This window comes from Cyrtonyx montezumae, unplaced genomic scaffold (genome assembly GCF_038088225.1).
Source record: "Cyrtonyx montezumae isolate F1298 unplaced genomic scaffold, pur_monq_1.0 scaffold_5, whole genome shotgun sequence".
NCBI classification, from domain to species: domain Eukaryota; kingdom Metazoa; phylum Chordata; class Aves; order Galliformes; family Odontophoridae; genus Cyrtonyx; species Cyrtonyx montezumae.
In genome coordinates this window covers 13,219,466-13,238,600 of record NW_027072056.1, presented here as the reverse complement: position 1 = coordinate 13,238,600, position 19,135 = coordinate 13,219,466, and the positions used below count along the sequence as shown (strand labels likewise).

The 19,135-nt window shown below is 48.6% G+C and overlaps 1 protein-coding gene across 1 annotated transcript; it reads right to left on the bottom strand.

Annotated features, from left to right (window-relative positions):
- Positions 1–8,109: 8,109 nt before the first annotated feature.
- CLDN1 (claudin 1) lies at positions 8,110–17,327 on the bottom strand. Its single transcript, XM_065747821.1, has 4 exons — positions 17,053–17,327; positions 9,385–9,549; positions 9,147–9,231; positions 8,110–9,018 (listed from the first exon to the last, which is right to left on the bottom strand). The coding sequence occupies exons 1-4, from the start codon at positions 17,273–17,275 to the stop codon at positions 8,856–8,858; spliced, it is 636 nt and encodes a 211-aa protein (XP_065603893.1). The 5' UTR covers positions 17,276–17,327; the 3' UTR covers positions 8,110–8,855.
- Positions 17,328–19,135: the final 1,808 nt, after the last annotated feature.

Sequence of the window (19,135 nt, the reverse complement as noted above, 5' to 3'; positions counted from 1 at the left end):
TGAGAAGTCCTGGAAGAATCTCCCATGGGAATGCATTGTTGTTGTAATCATCACTTCCAGCTCCTATTTATCCAGATTTGAATCAAAACTGACCATTAAATGGGAAAAAGGACCACAGAGGCCTTTCTGTGAAAGTCTTCATGGAACCACTTGTACTGCTGTTTGTAAATCCCCCCTCTGTCAGGAAGGGAGCAGTGCATGCCCTAGGCTTTGTGTGGGATCTGCAGCTATCCTGTAAGGAATGCTGCCCCATCTGAACTGGGGATGGGCTGCGGTCAGGACACATTCCTAGAGTTTGCTGATAGGGATCAGGGGCCATATAGCCCCTGGCTGGGCTCCAGGAGTGACCACATTTTGGCCAGAGAAATTAGACCTCCCCAGCCCCCAAGTTGCTCAAACCTGTTGTCAACTGTGTTTTCAGTACAACCTCAAAGGATTGATGTTGATGTCCCATACTGCTCCTGTTTACCTTGTCACCAGTAAACTTCTTGCATCCGAGTTATTATTGAATACCTGCCACACAGAGGCATCTTCTCACCTCATTTACCCCTCTGCACTTTATTTGCTCTCACAGCCCTATAGGTACCATTTCTTTACCATCAGTAGGAACAGCCAGGTTACCTCTTGAAGGGGTGTCCAGGTTCACACTGTGTGCTCAGGGTTACTGAACATGACCGGAGCTGTTACTGGCCTCCAGTCATGCATGAGGAAACTAATTGAAGTGCAGACATTTGGTCTGTCCCACCCTTGATACATTACTTATTTTTCCAGCTCTGAGCTGTTTATACAGCACCTGACAAAGCTAAACTGAAGCAACAGCTGGAGGGGCTGGGGAACAATGCTTGTGTATGGTACTGGAGGAATCAGGGTTAGGAAGGCACTGATGGGAAACGCTGCCAGTTTCCATATAGTGTGCCACTGCCCCTTTAGCATGGCACAGATTTCATTATCCAGGTGGATAATAGGAGGAAAGGGAGGGCTAACCCCTGGAAGCCAGAACACAGATAAGCAAGCTTGCCAGTGTTAGGGGGGGGGTGAGCTGGCTCAGACCAGGTACTTTAGGAATCAGCTTGAATCCCCTCCAAACCTTGTGTTTTTGGGCTCAGGCAGACAAAGCAATGCAATCTGTCAAGTGTTCTCTGTGTTGACACACACTGCTAAGCTTTGTGTGTGCCAAGATAAAAAGAGGTAGCCTCCACTAGTCCATTATTCAGTGCTAGACAGCTTGATTATGATGGAAACAAAAGACACTTTTGCAATATTGACATTGTGATCTATGGTAACCAACAAGTCCTGAGAAGCCTGCCACATTCTGAACTACTGTTATTTCTGTAATTAATGTTTTAACTCGATCTGATACACCTTACCTGTCTTCTTTGGAAAAGAGTTCACACAAAATGCGATTCCATCGCAGCAATTTTTGTCTGCTCCCAACTTGGGTCATGATGTCATCACATTTCAGAACTAGTTCTGGGGAAAGACTGTAAGGAAATTCCTATTAAAGCATGGCGGTGTGGTGATAAGAGCTGCTCTGTGTCAGGAATAATTCATGCCTGTAGCAGAATTAGGTGTGTGCAAGGAAGGGCTTGTCATTTTTCTGCAGCCTTGGCTCTTTTCTCCCCTAAAACACCAGTCTTAGTTATTGTTCTGTTCCAGTTTATGAGAAATTCTGCAGAAAACCTCGAAGTTTCACTGGCCTGCAGTGCTCACCAGTGCCAGAAACATGGTTCTCTTCTCCTTTGCCTCTGAGCTGAAGGGTCCCAGCCTTGCTGATGCCAGCATCCTGAGCTCAACAACTTATCTGTGGAGGAGGAGTAGGTTAGAGCACCAGCAGAAGTGACACTTAAAAGAAATTCTTTACTCAGAGCTGTGGGTGCTCCATCCCTGCAGGTGCCCAAGACTGGGTTGAATGGGCCTCCAGCAGCCTGAGCTGGTAGAGGAAACCAGCCCATGATAGAGGTTGGGCTGGGTGGACTTTAAGGTCCCTTCCAACCCAAGCCATGCTATGGTTCTGTGAACTTCCTCCAGAGCTGGCATTTTCTCAGTCCTTAAGGCTTAGTCCTGCAGGCTTACCCTATCATGAGGAGACAGCAAGAGCAGCAGTCCCATGAGCTAAAGTGCAGCACTGGTGTGTGTAATAATTGATTTATTAATCAGTTAGGAAAATGGAGAGGACAATACTGTATCCCAGAACAGGAGCAACTTGCAACACAGTAACTATTATCTGTCCGGGCAGTAGCCGAAGAGCCAAGGCTCCTGCAGCAGATGTCATGAAGGCTTGCAGTGCCCAGCTTGGGGGGCTCAGCAGGCTGCTCCCCTTTAAGGCAGCCCTGCTAGGCTCGCTCCCAGCCCAGCTCCTGCCCCGTTATTTTTGCAAGGCTGACCCAGCCCAGCCCAGCCCAGCCTGTTGTTGTTTTTCATGCTGATAGAACATACCACAGCACCAATGTGAGCAAACACGTTAATATCAACGGAGCCTTTTCCCCAAGCTAAACATATTATGGCATCAGCAAATTACAGGGCGCTATAAATTAGACTCCCTCTTGTGCAGGCTCTTCTTGTCAGGCCAGGAGCACATCCCTCCCCGAAGAAAAGCAGCTCTCCTGCTCCTTGCATGGGGCCACATGCTGGGGCATAGCGCTGGTCCATCACAGTGTGCTGAGAGCACCCAGGGAGCTCTGCAGGGCATGCAAAGAGTTCTCTGAGCATTTGTGCAGGGAGATGTTTGAGCACAGGTGTTTTTCCAGGGGAGGACAACCCCTCCATCCCATGCACACTCTGAAGGCTGACTTTTATCATGTTAGCTTGTGCCCACAACTAAATGCATGGTGGAAAGGATGGGCATCCCCATGCTGTCCCCCAGTTTCTGAGCGCCTAAAATGAAGAAATGCCCAGATGATTCCCTGGAGCACCTGCTGGGAAGTCCTGAAGCAGGTAAACAAGCAGGCTGGATGCCTGGCAAACCTGTTCTGGTGGATGGGATTTCTACCAGACCTTTTCTACAGAACTGCAAAGTGGGGAGAATCACCATCGTGGGTCTGGGAAAAAAAAAAAAAAGAACAAAAACAAAAGAATAATTAAAATGAACTGTTGGGATCTTTTCTCTGGAAAAAACAACCGAAGCAGCCCACGCTCTCCCATCCCCCTTGCAGGCAGCGTGCTCACAGAAGCAACCTGCAGCCATGGGCTGCCACACTGCCCCACAGCAGAGCCCAGCAAACAAATCTGTGCAGCCAAAGTTAAAAAAGTACCCCCTCAAAACACAGCACACACAGGTAAATGATTATTTACCACTGTGGCACGGGAAGGGTTACACAAGCAGAGGGTGGAGCATGTTCCAGCACCCATCCAGGGCTGTGGATGGAGAAGCCTATCAGGGCTGTACTGTTTTTACTCCCCCAAGACTGACTTAATGCTGTTTACCTTGTAATAAGAATGCTATTTCTTGCTTTTTTTCCCCTTGGCTGAATTTGTTTTCATGGCCCCCCTGCCGCTGTGCTGCTAGGGAACTGCTACAGGGCGGGCAGGAGCACAGGGCTGGGAGTACAGCATCCCACCCTCCCACCTGCTGGACCTTCTGTGCCACTTGCAAATTAAAAATAACAGCCCCTGCCTGCAGCAAGAGGGGAATCTGTGGCAGCGGGCAGCTCTTGGGTAGCTGAGTCTCCCCTAGGAGGCAAGGAAATCAGAAACCTTGGCACCAGCTGTACTCCTCTCCCTTCCTCCTGCACTATGGTCTCAGCTCTTTTGTCACGGAAAGCTGACTGCAAAGTGCATAGGGCACAGGCAGGGGCTGGTTTTGTACTCCTCACTCCTGGAAATCCCTACTGGGATTGCTAGGGTAGGTCCTAAGTTGTGTGAGATTGTTTGTTCTCAGCCTGATGTAAAAGCACAGTCTTATTCAGAGCAGAGACAACCCCCACCTTCCTGGCACAGGTTGCCCGGAGAGGTGGTGTCGCCCTGTCCTTGCAGACTCCCAGGGCCAAGGGGATGGGGATCTGAGCATCTGATGGAACTGTAGATCCCTGTTCATTGCAGGGGGTTGGATCAGATGGCTGTTAAAAGATCCCTTCCAACTTGAATGATCCTGTGATTCCTGGACAAAAGCTGGTGACGCATCTCCCATGGTAGAGGCAATTCAGTGATGCGGAAGCGCAGAAATACCAGGGTAAGAACAGGACATGTGCAATATTCCACAGCATGCCACAGCTGACAGCTCAGGCTGGTGGCCCTGGGCAGGAGCTGTGGTCAGCTGTAAGGGCTTTGAAAGTCTTTCCCCAGGGAGGGGGATACGGAAAGCTGTGGAAGAGCTGAAGGACAGAGCTCAGTTTTAAAGCCAGATGAAAAGGTAAGGGAGTTTAGAGAGACTATTCGTTTTTAATAAAATGATTCTGGTTTGGAGCAAGGTAAAAAACTGCATAAGAAACCTTTAAATGGGAAACTTTATATCAAAATTTAGGTCCCTGACACAAAACTGGGCCTTACTGATGAACCAGGCAGGAGCAGAGGGAAGCTCTCGTGCCCAAGGCAGTCAATGGGCTGCCTGGTACCCAGCCCCACAGGTTCTCATGGCCAGGGGGCTCCTGGTGTCTCCAGCAAGTCTCTGTAGGAATAACAGACCCTAAGAACACCAAGTCCCTGACACAGCACACTAGGAATCCAGGCAGGGCTTTTCTGGAAAAGCTGTAGGAGTTGGGATGTATTCCAATCAAGCACATGAGGCTTAACAAAGGAGTGTTTTCCACTTTTCTGCTCAGCAATGCTGATGCCATAAGCATGCAAACCTTTGCTGGGGATTGCAGACAGGGTGGAAAGAGACGTGCTGCAGAAGCTCCTAGTCAAAGGCTGGACAGCAGGAAGCAGGGAAATAGCAACCAGGTGAACCAAAGAGCCTGTGGGGTAGTAAGAATGAGGAAATCCTTGCAAAACTGTTGGCACTGCAGTCAAAGGGGAGTTTAAAAGAATCCAGGTCAGTCGCCCAATTGGATGCATGGTTGTTGTGAGCATGCACCTGAAAAATGAGCACACCTGACCTAGCTCTATGAAGGGCAGTTGTATCCCCCGGCACCATCCACCCAAGCAGAGCAGCTGAGAAAGAGAATTCTACTTTAATGTCATAGTATGGCTTATGGAAAACTTGAAGGGGCTACTTTTGCCTCAAAGCTTCGGAGTTTGTACGAATAATTCACAAACATTTCTTATTACCAGCTCCATTGGTTATTTCTGGGCTCTCCATGAGAGCTTTGAATGCTTTAATGCTCTCTATATATATTCTCAGAGCAGTGGAAAAAACAAGGGCAGATTTATTTGCAAGAAATGTTTGTGTAAATCAGAAGCTAAACCTGATAAAGGCATTAATACAGGTGGTTTCTTAAAATGATTGAGTTGCAGAAGCCAAGAAAACCAAGAGGCTGATGCTATTCCAGAAACATCCTGAGCTCTTCTTTGAAATAATCAGTATAAACTTCACTGACAGTGAAGCCCCCAGCTCAGTATACACAGATACAGCACCATCTGAGTAATAAATAGAGTGGAAGACACCAAGGGGCAAAGTTCCTACTATCTCTACAGACAAACGCCAGCACTCCAGTACAAAATGGCTGTAGCAGCAGGATGTCAGAATCACATGCAAAGATTAAAACCCAATAGGAAACTCCCAACACATCACTCCCCTTCTGTGAATACAGTGTAGATGACTGAAAGACATGACTGAAAGGTGACCAAGCAGACCAGCATGACTGTGTGAAATATGCCAGAAAAAGGTTGTTCCTTCTTAAAGCAGTGTGATCTCAGCTAGGCCAGAGACACCTTGAGAGCTGAAGTCCCAGGAGCTATCTCCTATCCAGGGATGGAGATCATGCACTTTTGCAACGCCATTCAAACTGAGATTACAAGCCATACAGTGTTATGGTTCCCTCAAACTTCACCTTGTTTTCCAGTCAGCTTGATAGCACCCCACAAACCCTATCCCAGTGACAGTTTGCCCATGAACTATGTGAAAATCAAGAGTTCATCAAGCAAGCAGGCCTCTGACTCACTGATCTTCCACAGGTTATGAGTCTCCTGCAGTGCCCTATTTGTGCCAAGAACTGAGACATCCTGCTGTCCATCTATAAGTGACATTAACTCACTTTCCACATTCTTCTGCCCAGGTCCTTACTCCTGCACAGGAAACCTCAGAACAGAACTAGTAAAGACCTTAGAGAGAGAGCATAAAAACATGGGAAAAAAATAATCTCAATGGAAATCCTTGACTAATTGACAGGTTGGAATAAGAATGACCATAGATCCCAAATTATGCCAGGCAACAGTCTGCTCCAGGCACTGCAAGCTCACTTAGCCACATGCCTGTCTGTTTTGCTCTGCCAGCTTTAGAAGGCCTAATTAGCTCTATTCCTTTTGTTTCTATCACAAAAGCAAATAGCCCTTGGAGGGAGAGGGAACACAGTAGGCAGCTCCTTGACTGAGTGCAGAAAAAGGCTTTAAATGAAGTCTGTCTCTCATCACATGGACTTGAAATTATAAAAAGGATGAATGTTAAGAACAACAAAGAAATGGAAATGTTTCCAGACCAGGCAGAAACAAGGAAGACAGAACATCTTGCATGGAAGACACATCAGCACATCTCCTTCCTCAGATAACAGAGAGAAAGTACTGCTGAAACACAGAACATCCCTCCTGGGAGCACTGCAGCTCCACACCCCATCCCTTCCCCATTCCTGCAGCTCCCACTCCCCTGCAGGGAGCTATCTGCCTTCTCCCTGCCCCTTCCTGCTCCACCCAGGGTGCAGTCTGGCTTGCTGAGGAGCAGACCTTCTGGTTCCTAGGCTGCAATTGTAGTAGATTATTGGGCGAGTTTGTGCCAGAGGCCACAACTGCCTGACTCATTGCAGAAGATCTGTCCCCACCTCTGTGCTCCATCTTGGCAGGCAGGCTCCCAAAAACACAAGTGCCACTCCTGTCTTCTATACACCCTGTCCAAGTACTGTTTAGTTTAAAATGTAAAAATGAAGCAATGCAGATCATTTTTCCTTAAAAAAAATCCATTTATTGAAATTGTTTAAACACTTTATACAAGTTCCCAATACAAGCATCTGCTCCCTGGCTCAGGGTTAATGCAAATACAAAAGCACAGACCTCAGCAGCTCTTTAGTGTGACCTGAGCTACCACCCCCTAAAGACAAGGTATGAGGTCTTGCAAGGTCCCACTGTGCACAGGGCAATTTCCCATGAAGAAGTAGGAGCCACGTGACCCAGCTCAAGTACAGGTCAACATCAGATCAAGCCTGAAGAAAATGCTTTGGTTGGTTTCTTTAGTAGCTTTGATTTATGTTGCAGTCAGGTCAAAGAGGTACAAGGCTTATATGAAGCACTAAGACTGTGGTTGCTCACAGCTCTCCCCATCTACAAAGGAAACCCAGATACCTGATGCCACTGAACACATTCACCATTACAAAGCCTGGTTGCTTCCAACCAGCTTCCATCCTTAGATAAACCAAAGTTGAGCCTTGGAAAGCTGATATCATCCTCTTAGGAACACAAGACTGATCTCCAGCCAGCTTCACTAGTATTGGTCAGACACTGGTGACAGACTGGTTTCAGGAGAAGGGGTGGAAACCCATGAACTGCATTTTCATATAGGATATGCAATGATGGCTTTATCTTTACAATGCTGGGTTTCTTCCCTCTTTGGTGAGCTTGGATTAAAAGAAAAATGCTTTAACCTTTGGGATAGTTTCCTTGGAATCTGCCTTCATATCATGACTGAAAGTATTTGCAGAAGTAAAGATAGGGTCAAATGACAGTACAAGAGGTATCCATGGGGAAACATCAGGGAGTGGCAGTGCATTGTTTGGTTTAACTTTTTTTAGCCACATAAGGCAAACAGATCAGTAACTTATAACTAAGCCCAAACTGGAATGACTCAAGGAAAGAGGACAACACTTGTTAAAAGATGACCTGCAGCAGACAAGGGGATATAGCTTTGAGCTCAGTTAAGGTAAGAATATCAAGAAATAACCACCAGCAACACTCAGTGTCAAAGGAACAGTGCAACAGCCCCAGAGACAACAGTGAGAACTGAGGATTGTTTCTCTCTCTCTCTCCCTGGTGCCAGGGAGTTTGCTAGCTGTTATAGCTGCAAGTTACAGCCCTTGGCCCATACGCAATCATCTTAGCAGATCTTCTCAACAGATGACACAGTTAAGCCAAGCTGCCTTATACTACACCTTCTGTTGGCCAAAAGCACATGCATACAGTTACAGATTTTAGTTGAAGTTGCACCAGTTTAATTATATATGACCTTTTGTCAAGCCAATCTGCACAGAAAGGAAGGTGACACCAGAAACAGTATAAAAACAGTTTAGAACTCTTCAAACATTCCTACCTGTGAAGTCACTTCCCCAAAATTATGTTTCCCCTTAAGCTATTAGTCTTCTCTTTGTATATAGTGTTTCTTTGATTTCTACACACACCACGCTGGGCTCTAACTTAATGGGATATGGGGACTGAATTGTTACCATCTATTTTTAATAAAAAAACTAAAAAAAGCACCAACATCCATCTAAAAACAGTATCATTTTCCCTTTTACTCCCAAATACTAAACTTAACCCAAGCTTGGAGGCTTCATCTCTCCAGTGGCAATACCTACAAGCTTAGGCTAGCCTTCCTCCATGGGCTGGGAGAGAAAGGAGAAGTTACGTCCAGTAGCAAAGAGGATTACAAAAATATACACATTTCTGGGAGAAGAGGAAGGCAAAACCTAGAGTCTGAACTCTGCTCAGGACAGCGGCATTGTAGTGTCCTCTCCAAATGCTTTTACTACCAGTGCTGGTGGCTCCTCTTCATCATTTCATTATACATAATCCTTCCCTGTGGAGGGGGCATTTTTGGGGTAGCCTCGGCTGGGTGGGTAGGAGGTTTCACTCCGGGGGCAGGAGCAGCAGAGGAAGGCTCCCCCCAGCAAGGCCAGAGAAGCAGCTGCCCAGCCAATGAAGAGGGCTGATCCAAATTCAAATCTGTGGAGAAACAAGGAAAAAAGCAAGAGTTTCAATTCCCTTCTGTGATTCGTGCCACAGCCACCCATAACTAAACCCAATGAACATTTGCCATGCTGTATTACAGCGTATATCAAGTGAGTCAGTACCTGGTGTTAACAGGGGTGAAAGGGTCATAGAAGGCCCGAGCCACTCTGTTGCCATACCATGATGTGGCCACCAGTGCTGACAGACCTGCACATGGAGGGAACACAAAACCATGCTTATTGTTAAGAACAAAAGTTTAAAAAAATACAAGAAAAGCATGCAGCAGAATCAGCACCTGGAACAAAACCAATCTGTTGGGAAGTAACATAATTCAGTATTAAATAGCTGCATGTTACTGACCTGCAATGATGAAGATCACCCCACCGAAGACAGCCATCCGCATCTTCTTCACCTGGTCATCCTCCATGCACTTCATGCACTTCATGCCAGTCACAGCAACAAACACACCGACCAGGCCCAGGAGTATGGCAGCAACCATCAAGGCCCTCGTGGCCTGCAGGCTGCCTGCAAGACATCAGGGCTTGCGTTTACCACAAAGACAACTCAAGATACAAAACAAGAATACAGACACTCAAGATTCCTAGGGTTTAGTAATCATACCCCAAACCACCTCCCATGGAGCTGGTACATTCACCATCCCTCGAAATTTTAAAGGAAAGGTTACACATCACACTGAGTGCCATGATTCAGTGTCATGATGATGATGAGGGAGACAAACTGATTGGTCTTCTCCAATCTTAATGATTCTATGATTCACTTTACTGTTATACAGGTCACAAGAGATTCTAGCTTTAAGCTCCAGGACTGTTATGCATGAGGATCAGAGGACTCTCAATCGCTTCTAACATGCAATGGTAACAGGGCATTCAGGAAATGACCTGGGAATTACCCTCAGACATCTTTTGTTCCTGGATCATTTGAATCTCAATGAGAAGGACATATCTGTTCATCAAAAGAAGTATTCAGATTTGGGCCCTACCTCGACAAAGCATTTAGCTGTGTTTTAATATGAATAGTACCACACATATGAATAGTCCCACAGCAGGCAGCGAGGCCCCTTTATGGCTCAACACCTCCAAACCTGTCTTTTGTACAAATACCTCCATGCTGATTTAAGACTCTAAATGGAAAACATTCAAGTTCCAGAAGATTGAAATAAAATCACGACTGTCAAAGAAAGATTATCCTCGGAAAAAAGTAAATACTTCAAGCCAAAAAGTTGTTAAACTTAAGACTCAAATACTGAATGTCTCAGGAACATCCTGTGTTTTTGAGGAATTGCAGCAGAGGGTGATGCCTCCCACTGGCAAGGATCATCCTGGCCCAGGCGCTCAGCAGAGAGATTTGATCTATTTCCTTACTTAAGCTTTGGCTTTATATTAACTCACCTGATGGCATACTAACCACATATACAGTAACTAGAGAATTCAGATTTTACAGATAACAAAAGAAAACCAATCATACAAATTAAGTCATTATCGATTAAAACTTGCAGGTGACAGAACACCCGACAAGAGCAAGAAGCAGTGAAATTATCCTGAGCTTTACTGCCTGGCAAACCAGGCTTATTTGAACAGCATGCCAGCTCATACACAGTCCTAGGAAGATCTGGGAGCAAACAGGGCTGGATAATCACAGGAGGAAGCTCCCAGGAGCACACTGTGACTAAGACAGAGCTGCCCCTGACATTGGTTATTTAGCAGCTATGTGTGATGCATACTGTTTTAGCACTATAATCCTGGTATGCAGCCCACACCAATCCATTCTGTAGGTCTGTGAGCACTTGTAGGTTTAAATCATGCCCTGCATGGTACCATAGAGCACCTGCAAACCCATCAGTCAGTACAGCACATCCCCACAGCATCACTACCATGCTGCCCATCAGAGCTGGTACACAACAAAGGTCTCTGTGCTCAACCTGAAATACTTTTGCACAGTCAGGAGTGCAGTCCACAAGGACTGCAGAACCATGTACCTCCCACCGGGTACTTTGTTCACTGTGCTTTGCAGGAAAACTTCTGATCACATCAACAAGCTGTTGGCCTTTAACAAAAAAAGTTCTGTTTTAAAATAAGGACAAGCCTCCACACACACAATAGGACCTTACTGTTCTGGGAGTAGATTATACAACCTGTTAAAAACAATACAGTACGAAGGTGATACATAGAGCAATAGGAAGTGACACACTTTCCTAAGAAACAGCTTTCTTAGGAAACATCCCACCATCAGCCTGGCAGAGTGACATCTCACCTCCTCCAAAAGGAGGGCTGATATACACCTCGGCACCACCCAGGCATTAGGCAAAACCCATCTGCTGCTTTGATTGCCAAAACCCACTTGCAAACCATTCATCACTTCAGCATAAAAATCACAACACTATCTGAAGACATTCTTGAAGAAACTGCTCTCCAATCTCAGAGAATGGGCACCCACAAAGTAGCTTCTAGCTTACAATTGTGCCATTAATTGAGACTACTTATGGGTTACTACCTGGAAAACCAATTCAGCTGCCATATATTTAGGGAAAAATGTTACGTGACAGCAGATCTGGAGAGGCTGACCAGAGACATTCACTCATACTGGACATGGGAAAGAACACTCCCTGCAGCAGTACCAAATCATTCCAGCATGTCTGATGAACTTAAGACTTGCTGTAAAAAAAAAACAAAATCCAAATCTTTCAAACTTGTACAGTTTTTGTGAAGCTAAAAAAAACAACTATGGAATGCTATCTGGGTACATGCCATGCCAGCTTTGCAAAAGTAGCTGAACACAAGAAAAGAAAACCACGTGTTTTTCAAGGTAAGGAAACAGAATTCAGGCATTCTCTTGGGGGACCAAAGAACACAGCAGAGTGATGTAGGTTGGCACTTGCAGGACCTCCACCTTCCTACCACTTCTGCAGTATGTGCAGTACATCACTGTTAATGATAAAGCAAGCAATTAGTTATTATGTACTCACTTGCAACTGAGTTAATGAAAGCTGCACATCCAGAAGATGAGAACACTAGTTTAGTATTAGCTCTGCTGTTCGCGTGGGCCTTTCCCTGTACTTTAAAAACGATATAATTAAGCAGCATTATCTTAAGCTGCTAAACAGGACAGGTTAGCAACAGCACTTTAACTTTCCAGCTGTATTATACCGGAGAGAAGCAGTATTTCCCCTGCAATCCAGGTGCCTCAGAGTGCAGCAGCACTCCTGCAGCACCCAGTGTTCCCACACCACAGACCAAGAGCCCTTGGGACAGAGCAGCCCTGTGCCAAGCTGGCTGGACACTACCAACAGATGTCAGATGGCCATGTTTTGTCAATATCAACCACTGTTTACTCAGAAGCCAAGCCTTTTTATTGCAACTGAGATCTGGCCAGAAAATGCCTGTGGCAAGAAAGCCCTAAGTACTGTCAAGAGAGTCTTAAAACTACTGGGAAATGTTAACATGAATCCCGAAGGCCATGCTAAGATGCCATGCAGCTCTTGATCCACGCACACAGTGAAAACAACTTTTTCTACTTGCTATCCCATAGCTTTGACTTACTATATAGCATTTGGACAAACTACTCAATGCAGTTTCACCTGATGCCTAACTCAGATTTACCCCTTTTTGCTAGTCACACAAGGAATTGCTGCCAATCCCTTGGTTACAAATGAGGACTTCACCAGACTGAATCGGGGTTATTTTTCAGTCACCACACTTCCTTATTTATTCTGTTTACATCACCTATGCTACAGAATTATTGGGAAAGTACCATCAGATTTTTTTGTAGTGCAAAACTGCAGTTACAGATCTGCGTGCAGATTTTTTTCTGACAAGAAGCTCAATGAATGCCTTGTTTGCATACTTTGTATGGACCTCTTTCCCTTCCTAGGGGAATCTATGCAAAGTCATGACAGAGCAGGTGAAGCAGATGCTGTACAGCTCCTCTAATCTCCACAACAGAAGCTTCCAAAGACCTATGCAGACACCATACTGCAAGCAGCACGTTATATCATCCACTTCAGAGACAAGCCAGCAGCATTCAGAGCCTTCCAACTGGAGTTTCATTAAAGCAGAACACATCTCACTGAGGGAGCTGGGTTTGAAGTCCTGCTGCTCACCCTCACCAGCATAGAGGCATCAGTCCCAGGAGGCACGCAGTGGGGTAAACATCTGAGCCAGCAGCAAGAGCTTCAGAGACAGCCAGTAAAGGTGTGACACGCTGTAGCCGTGCTACAGAAAGCCTTAATAAACCCAAAAAGCCTTATTCAAAACCACTGCAAACCCAGCAAGCTCATCATCACCATGAGAGGCTCCTATCTGGTCTCCTCCAACGCACCTCCTCACAAGTCTAACGACCACATAGAGGAACCTGGGCAGGATGCAGACTCAAACAGGGACAGGCTGCCTGCTGCATGGGAATGCTGGGAACAAACAAGCAACAGTGGCCTCGTACTGCACCTACCCCAGAGCAAATAAGGTTCAAGGTTCCCCTACTGTCACTCAAACAGCTGGGGGAGGTTGACTTAAAGCAACCTTTTTCAAGGCAACCCTGTCCGAGCATTTCCCGATCCTTGGTCAGGAGATCCAGGCAGCCTATTTTCCCACAAACCTGGAAATTCCCTTACCAAGAGATTTAGTAGCAGACTAACACTAACTACACTAAAGCTGCTTAGCAGAAGCAGCTTGTGGAGCAATAAAGCCACTGTGTTGCAACAGACTCCCATCCCTTCTACAGACACAACACAGCACTGAACAGGAACAGCCTCGGTGGCATTCCAAGTAACCTTCTACCTTGTCAAAGCACAGCAAAAACAAGACTGCTTTATCATTTCATCGCGATTTTTCATAAGGCAGGAACATGGATTGAGAAACACGGGAGCAGATTAACCCTTAACCCACATGAAAGCACACTCGCAGGTTCTACCTGCTTACTCCAGATGAAAAGAGGTGACAAAGGATTAGGACATCTTTGTCCCCCCTGCTCACTGGAAGACCAGTCTGCCAACTGGAGCACCAGCAAAGCTGCCGCAACCTGCGGATGAACCTTTCATCTCCCCCCAGCGCATCGCTTCCCATTCCCCTGCTCCTGGAACAGGCTCAGCCAGGGTGGTGATGAAGGAGGGAAAATTTCACATTGCCATAGTGCTGTTTGACCCAGAGGGCATCCAAACCCTTGTTTATTTTTGAGCTACAACACAAAGCGAGTTGCAGATGTACTAGGTTTGGTGATGAAGCTACAGATAAGTCTCAGCTTGTCTCAAACACAGAACATCTCCAAGCACTGCCATCAACCAAGTGATGAGTATCTCCAGTTGGAACAGCCGAAGCACAACCCAAAACAACCTCTGCTTTGAGCATGACAACATCGAGGCTGAGAGAATCCACAGCCAAAGTCCAGGTGATCCTCAGCCTCCTGCCTTTTCCCATTCCCCTGAGACCTGGAGGAGCCCAAAGCTGAGCTAGCTCCATGGACGATGCTGGAGGGCTACAAGAACAATGTGCAATAAAGCCTGGTTGCAAGGGTGGCTTTTTCTGCCTCTGTGTCTGCATGTGGCCACGCTTTTCACCTCAGCCAGCAAAACACAGCCTTTCTATTGCCTGAATGGGAGCATGTCCCAGCCTGACATAAGCTCTCAGCTGAATGTAGTGTGGGAGGAGTGCCAGCATGGTGCACTCCAGCAGCATGGCCATGCAGAAGGCCCTTCAGCTGGCTAAGAGAGCCTGGCAAGCTTGTGCCAGCCTCACCTGACATCCAGCCCCAGTCCAAGCAAGCACAGGTGTACCTAGAGAAATAGGAAGAGCTCCCAGACAGCCACAAGCTTGCTGACAAAACTTCTCACCACTCCCACAAGGTGGAATTACAGCAGGTGATGAGAGTCAAGCCTTTCTACGTGGGCAAAGTAATTGCAGGATCAGAGCCTCTCCCATCAGTGCACGAGGCTCAGACACATGGATCTGGGCACAGGATGCCCTGGCAAGAAAGCAGAGTCGGGAAGTTCTGCAACCCACATCATTGTACCACCACCACATAAGTGAACGCAGGAAGGGAGCTCTTGCTGCACAGCTGCACCTGTCCCAGGGCAAAGCTGCCAAACCGGATAGGAGCTGGGGCTCACACCTCCAGCCAAAACAGCATTAACAGGTCGCTGCCCAAAGACCTTGAGGGGAGAACAGGTAAAGAAACAGCAGAAGGCACAATGTGCTTTCAGGTGAGAGGGGAACGACTTGGGAAAGCTGAGGTGCCACAAGAAAAAGGCATTGAAAGCCTTAAAGTCGTTGACCTCCCCAAATAAGGGAGCATCTCCCAGTATTCCATTTCTTATCCTTCCTGGGAACCTTCAGGTCTGTGTAAGACCGGGAGCTCTGTAAAGGGATAAAGGGCCGTTAACAGCTCAGGCTCAGTCCTTGGCACCTCACTCTCCCCCCCAAAGCCTTGGAAGACCTTCCCCTTGTCCGAGGATCAAAGGTGAAGGGAACAACTGCTACTGAGCGCTCAGCTCGGAATGGGGCAGGTGTGCAGGAGGCAGGCAGGGCTTAGGGCTGGTTCTGCAGAAGAGTCTCATTTACAGCAAAATGGGCTGCTGCCGCAGCCCCCGAGGCAAGTTTTACCTTTCACAACTCGGAGATTGCTCAGCCCCACCGGCATCTTCGCCCCCCACCCCGAGAAGCGAGATAAAAGGCTTGAAGCTTAGCTTACACCGTAGTATCACTGCACCCAGCCCACACCTCGCTGGGGCTGAATGGGTGCACCGCGTTCCCAAAGGGCGTCATTTGCACCTTCGGCTGCTGAGGCCCTCGAGGCTGAGGAACAGGAGGGGCTGCTGGCATGGGGTGGCAGTGAAGGTGGGGCCCGGGGTGGGCAGCATCACAGCGCGACACGGAGGGGAGGAGGGGTGGTGATAAACGAACCTAGGGGTACTCAATGGGCTGTGAGTTTATGTGAAACTACACGTTCGTTTCTTGGGGAAAGAGAAGGCAACCAAAGTGGTTGTTAGTGATTCATTAATTAGGGAGTGAGAAGGATGATGTTCCAGGACAAGCCGATCTCAGCGGTTCCAGCATTGGGGTTATTATTAAACTATCGGAAAAGGGTTATTTTTTTTAAATCCCTTCTGAATGTTAGCATAAACTGCAGTCCAAGCAACTGCTCCAGAAACAGCCAAGATACGAGAACAGGTCAGCGTGACAACCGCCATCAAGCAGGATGGGTTGTGTCCCTGCACCCCCAGCTGAGGACGGGACAAAGGATCCGGCATTACCTGAGCGGACTGCTCTGCCCAGAAACCACAGGCAGCGCTGCCTGGGCTGAGAGCCAGCTCACCTGCCAGCCCTCCTCCGCCTAAAAGCCCCACAAGAGGAGCGGTAATTTTCCCAGGTTGCACTTCCCAGAAAACAAACCTATCCCACTTAAGAGCAGCAACAAAATCATAACGGTCGGACATACAAGGATCAGCGCTTGAACAACCAACTCCTGCACTATTTCCACTAACGTTGCTGCTGAGCCATACCCGAATAAAAGCAGCTCCTGCCCGTTTCTACCGCCAGAAGCTCTCTCCCAATTACGACGTCTCCAGACGCACGTTATGAACGCCATATCCCTTCCCCAAGTGCTCCTCTAGGGAGAGGCAGAGGGCAGTGGGTCCCTACCCCTTCCCAGGTGCCGCCGTGATGCGGACACGCACCCAAACCCCGACGGGACGAACAACGGGGAGAAGGAACCGAGCGGGAAAGGTCACCCTGAGCCTTACACCGTCACCCCACAAGGGACAGGCAGTGAGGCGGAGCATCTTTAATAAGATTGAGACCTTAACAGTCCAAAAAGAGCAGCAAGCGCCAGCACAACCCCCTAGCATCATCGGGGCCCCGACAGCGATGCAGGGAGAGCCCGATGGCACCAGCACACCAAATCCCAGCGTTTCAGTCCAAGCCCCGACAAAACCGGCCGGAGTATGGGGGAAAGATCCGATGAGATGGGCACCCCCAGCTCCCACAGGCCCCAGCCACCGCCCCCGAGGTTACCCGGACTTACTCTCCAGCTTGAGCAGCGAGTCGTAGACCTTGCACTGGATCTGCCCCGTGCTCTGCATGGCGCACGACATCCACAACCCCTCGTAGAGCGCCTGGGCCGTCACGATGTTGTCCCCCGCGTACGATGCCATCTTCCACTGGGGCATGGCGGTGCTGATGATGATGCCCAACCAGCCGAGGAAGGCCAGCACGAAGCCCAGGAGCTGCAGGCCCCCGCTGGCCATGGCTGCGCGGGGCTGCTCCGCACCTGCGGAGGTTGGCTGCGATGAAGCACGGACAAACGCAACCCACAACGCACTGGCACCCGCGCCCCGCTCCGCGCAACTTTTAAAGCCGCGCAAAGTGCGTCCCCTGGCGGCCGCGCTCCCCCGCCCCGCCCCGCCCATCCCCGCGGGGTTTCCGCGCTGCTCTCAACCGCAGGATGATGCTTCGCACCTTTGGGGTGCTCAGCCTGTGCCCGTCGGGCGGCACCCGTGGGGGTGACACTGCGCTGGTCCCGTTCATTCTTGCCCGGATCCGTGTGAAACACCTACCCCCCCCCCCCCCCCCCCCCCCCCCCAAACCCCCCAGCACCACCGCCGCGTAGTGCGGGCACAGGGCATCTCCCACCGTGTACACAGCTGCGGAGAAAACAAAGCAGAAGCAGTGGAAAATACAATTTCCTTTCTCGTTTTAAAGAGCTTTCAAAGGGCAAACTCGGCTCATCCGTCTGCAAATGCTGCCGGGACCCTCAATCCAAAGTTTCGATTCCACCATTTTATAATAAAGACCCCGCTCTCTACCTCTTCCTCTCTTAAATGAGAAATGTACCTTTCTGAACGCTTCAGTGAGCGCAGTGATTTTAAAACGTTTATTAAGCAAGGGGATTACAGACCAGGAAGGAGCGTCCTCTTCCTGAAGCGTCTATTTGCCTATTGACTATAGTTTCCCTTTCTCCTGCTTAAGTTTGGGAATTGACGGTTCCGGACGCAATAAGCGAACGCTATGTCTTTCCCAGCGACAGGAGGAGGGGTGTGGGGGGCGGGGGGGCATGGTGGGGATGGGTGGTGCTCCCCGACGATCAGCCTAGGTCTGCCGTAATTCCAGCTCTGAGATAAATAGGTGATAACTACCGATAAAGGCCCTGCTGGAGGTGGGGATGGGGCTGTATTGTTTTGACACCGTGGTTTTAATGCGTTCTGATGACTGAGGGGATTTTGCTGGAGCTGCTTCCTGAGGTTGCACACAGACAAACAAGCAGGCTCGTGATTACCTGACCGGTACTGCGCAACGCCGGGTGGGGGGAGGGGGTGGGGGACAAAGGGGAGAAAAGCAACTGCAACCCGACCACAGCGGGCAGGGACGAAGTCGGGTTGCTTGGCTCCGAGCTCTCGCAGTTGCCCAGCTCACCGGTGTGATGAAATCCATCCTCCTCACTCGGTAGCAAACCTATCCAGTCCTGGCTTTTTTCACTTGGAAAGGAATTAGGTAGCTGTGAACCTGCAGCTGAAGGAATGGTGTTTTTCTGGGTCTTCGTGGACGCCAGTTTTATAGGTTTGGGAGGAAAGAGGAGGAAAGCAGCAAAGTTTTCTTTGGCAATGCAGAAACAAAGTAGATACATCACTCTGCGCTTTTAGGCTCTCCCACAGGGAGCAAAGAGAGCAGGGTGGTGCTGGCCTTTAGCTGATCCCTGGGAAAAGCAGTCCCTGATGAAGAGACACGGCAGAAACCCACGCTCACCCGGGGAGAGCAGGGTGTCTAGACGTCGATGTCTGGGTAGTGCTATCGGTCTGATAATGTCCACCTGCAATGGAGTGCGTAGAGTTCCTGGGTGCTTCGAGGCACTGAACCGACTCACCCCGTCCTGACCATCCCATGCCTCCCAGGCACAGCAGGCAGCTTCTTGCTGCTCCCTGCAGCATGGGATCAGCTCTGGGCAGGGGTGCAAGTTCTAGAAATGCTTTAAGGGGGTATAGAGCCTTTGCCTGCAGGCGAGTGGCCAGGAGGGGCAACAGAGCAGTGTCGGACCCTTTGTAGGAGCTTCTAGGAGAGCAAGGGGAGGATTCCTGGGTGGCAACCTCTAGATACACTAAGGGGGACATCAA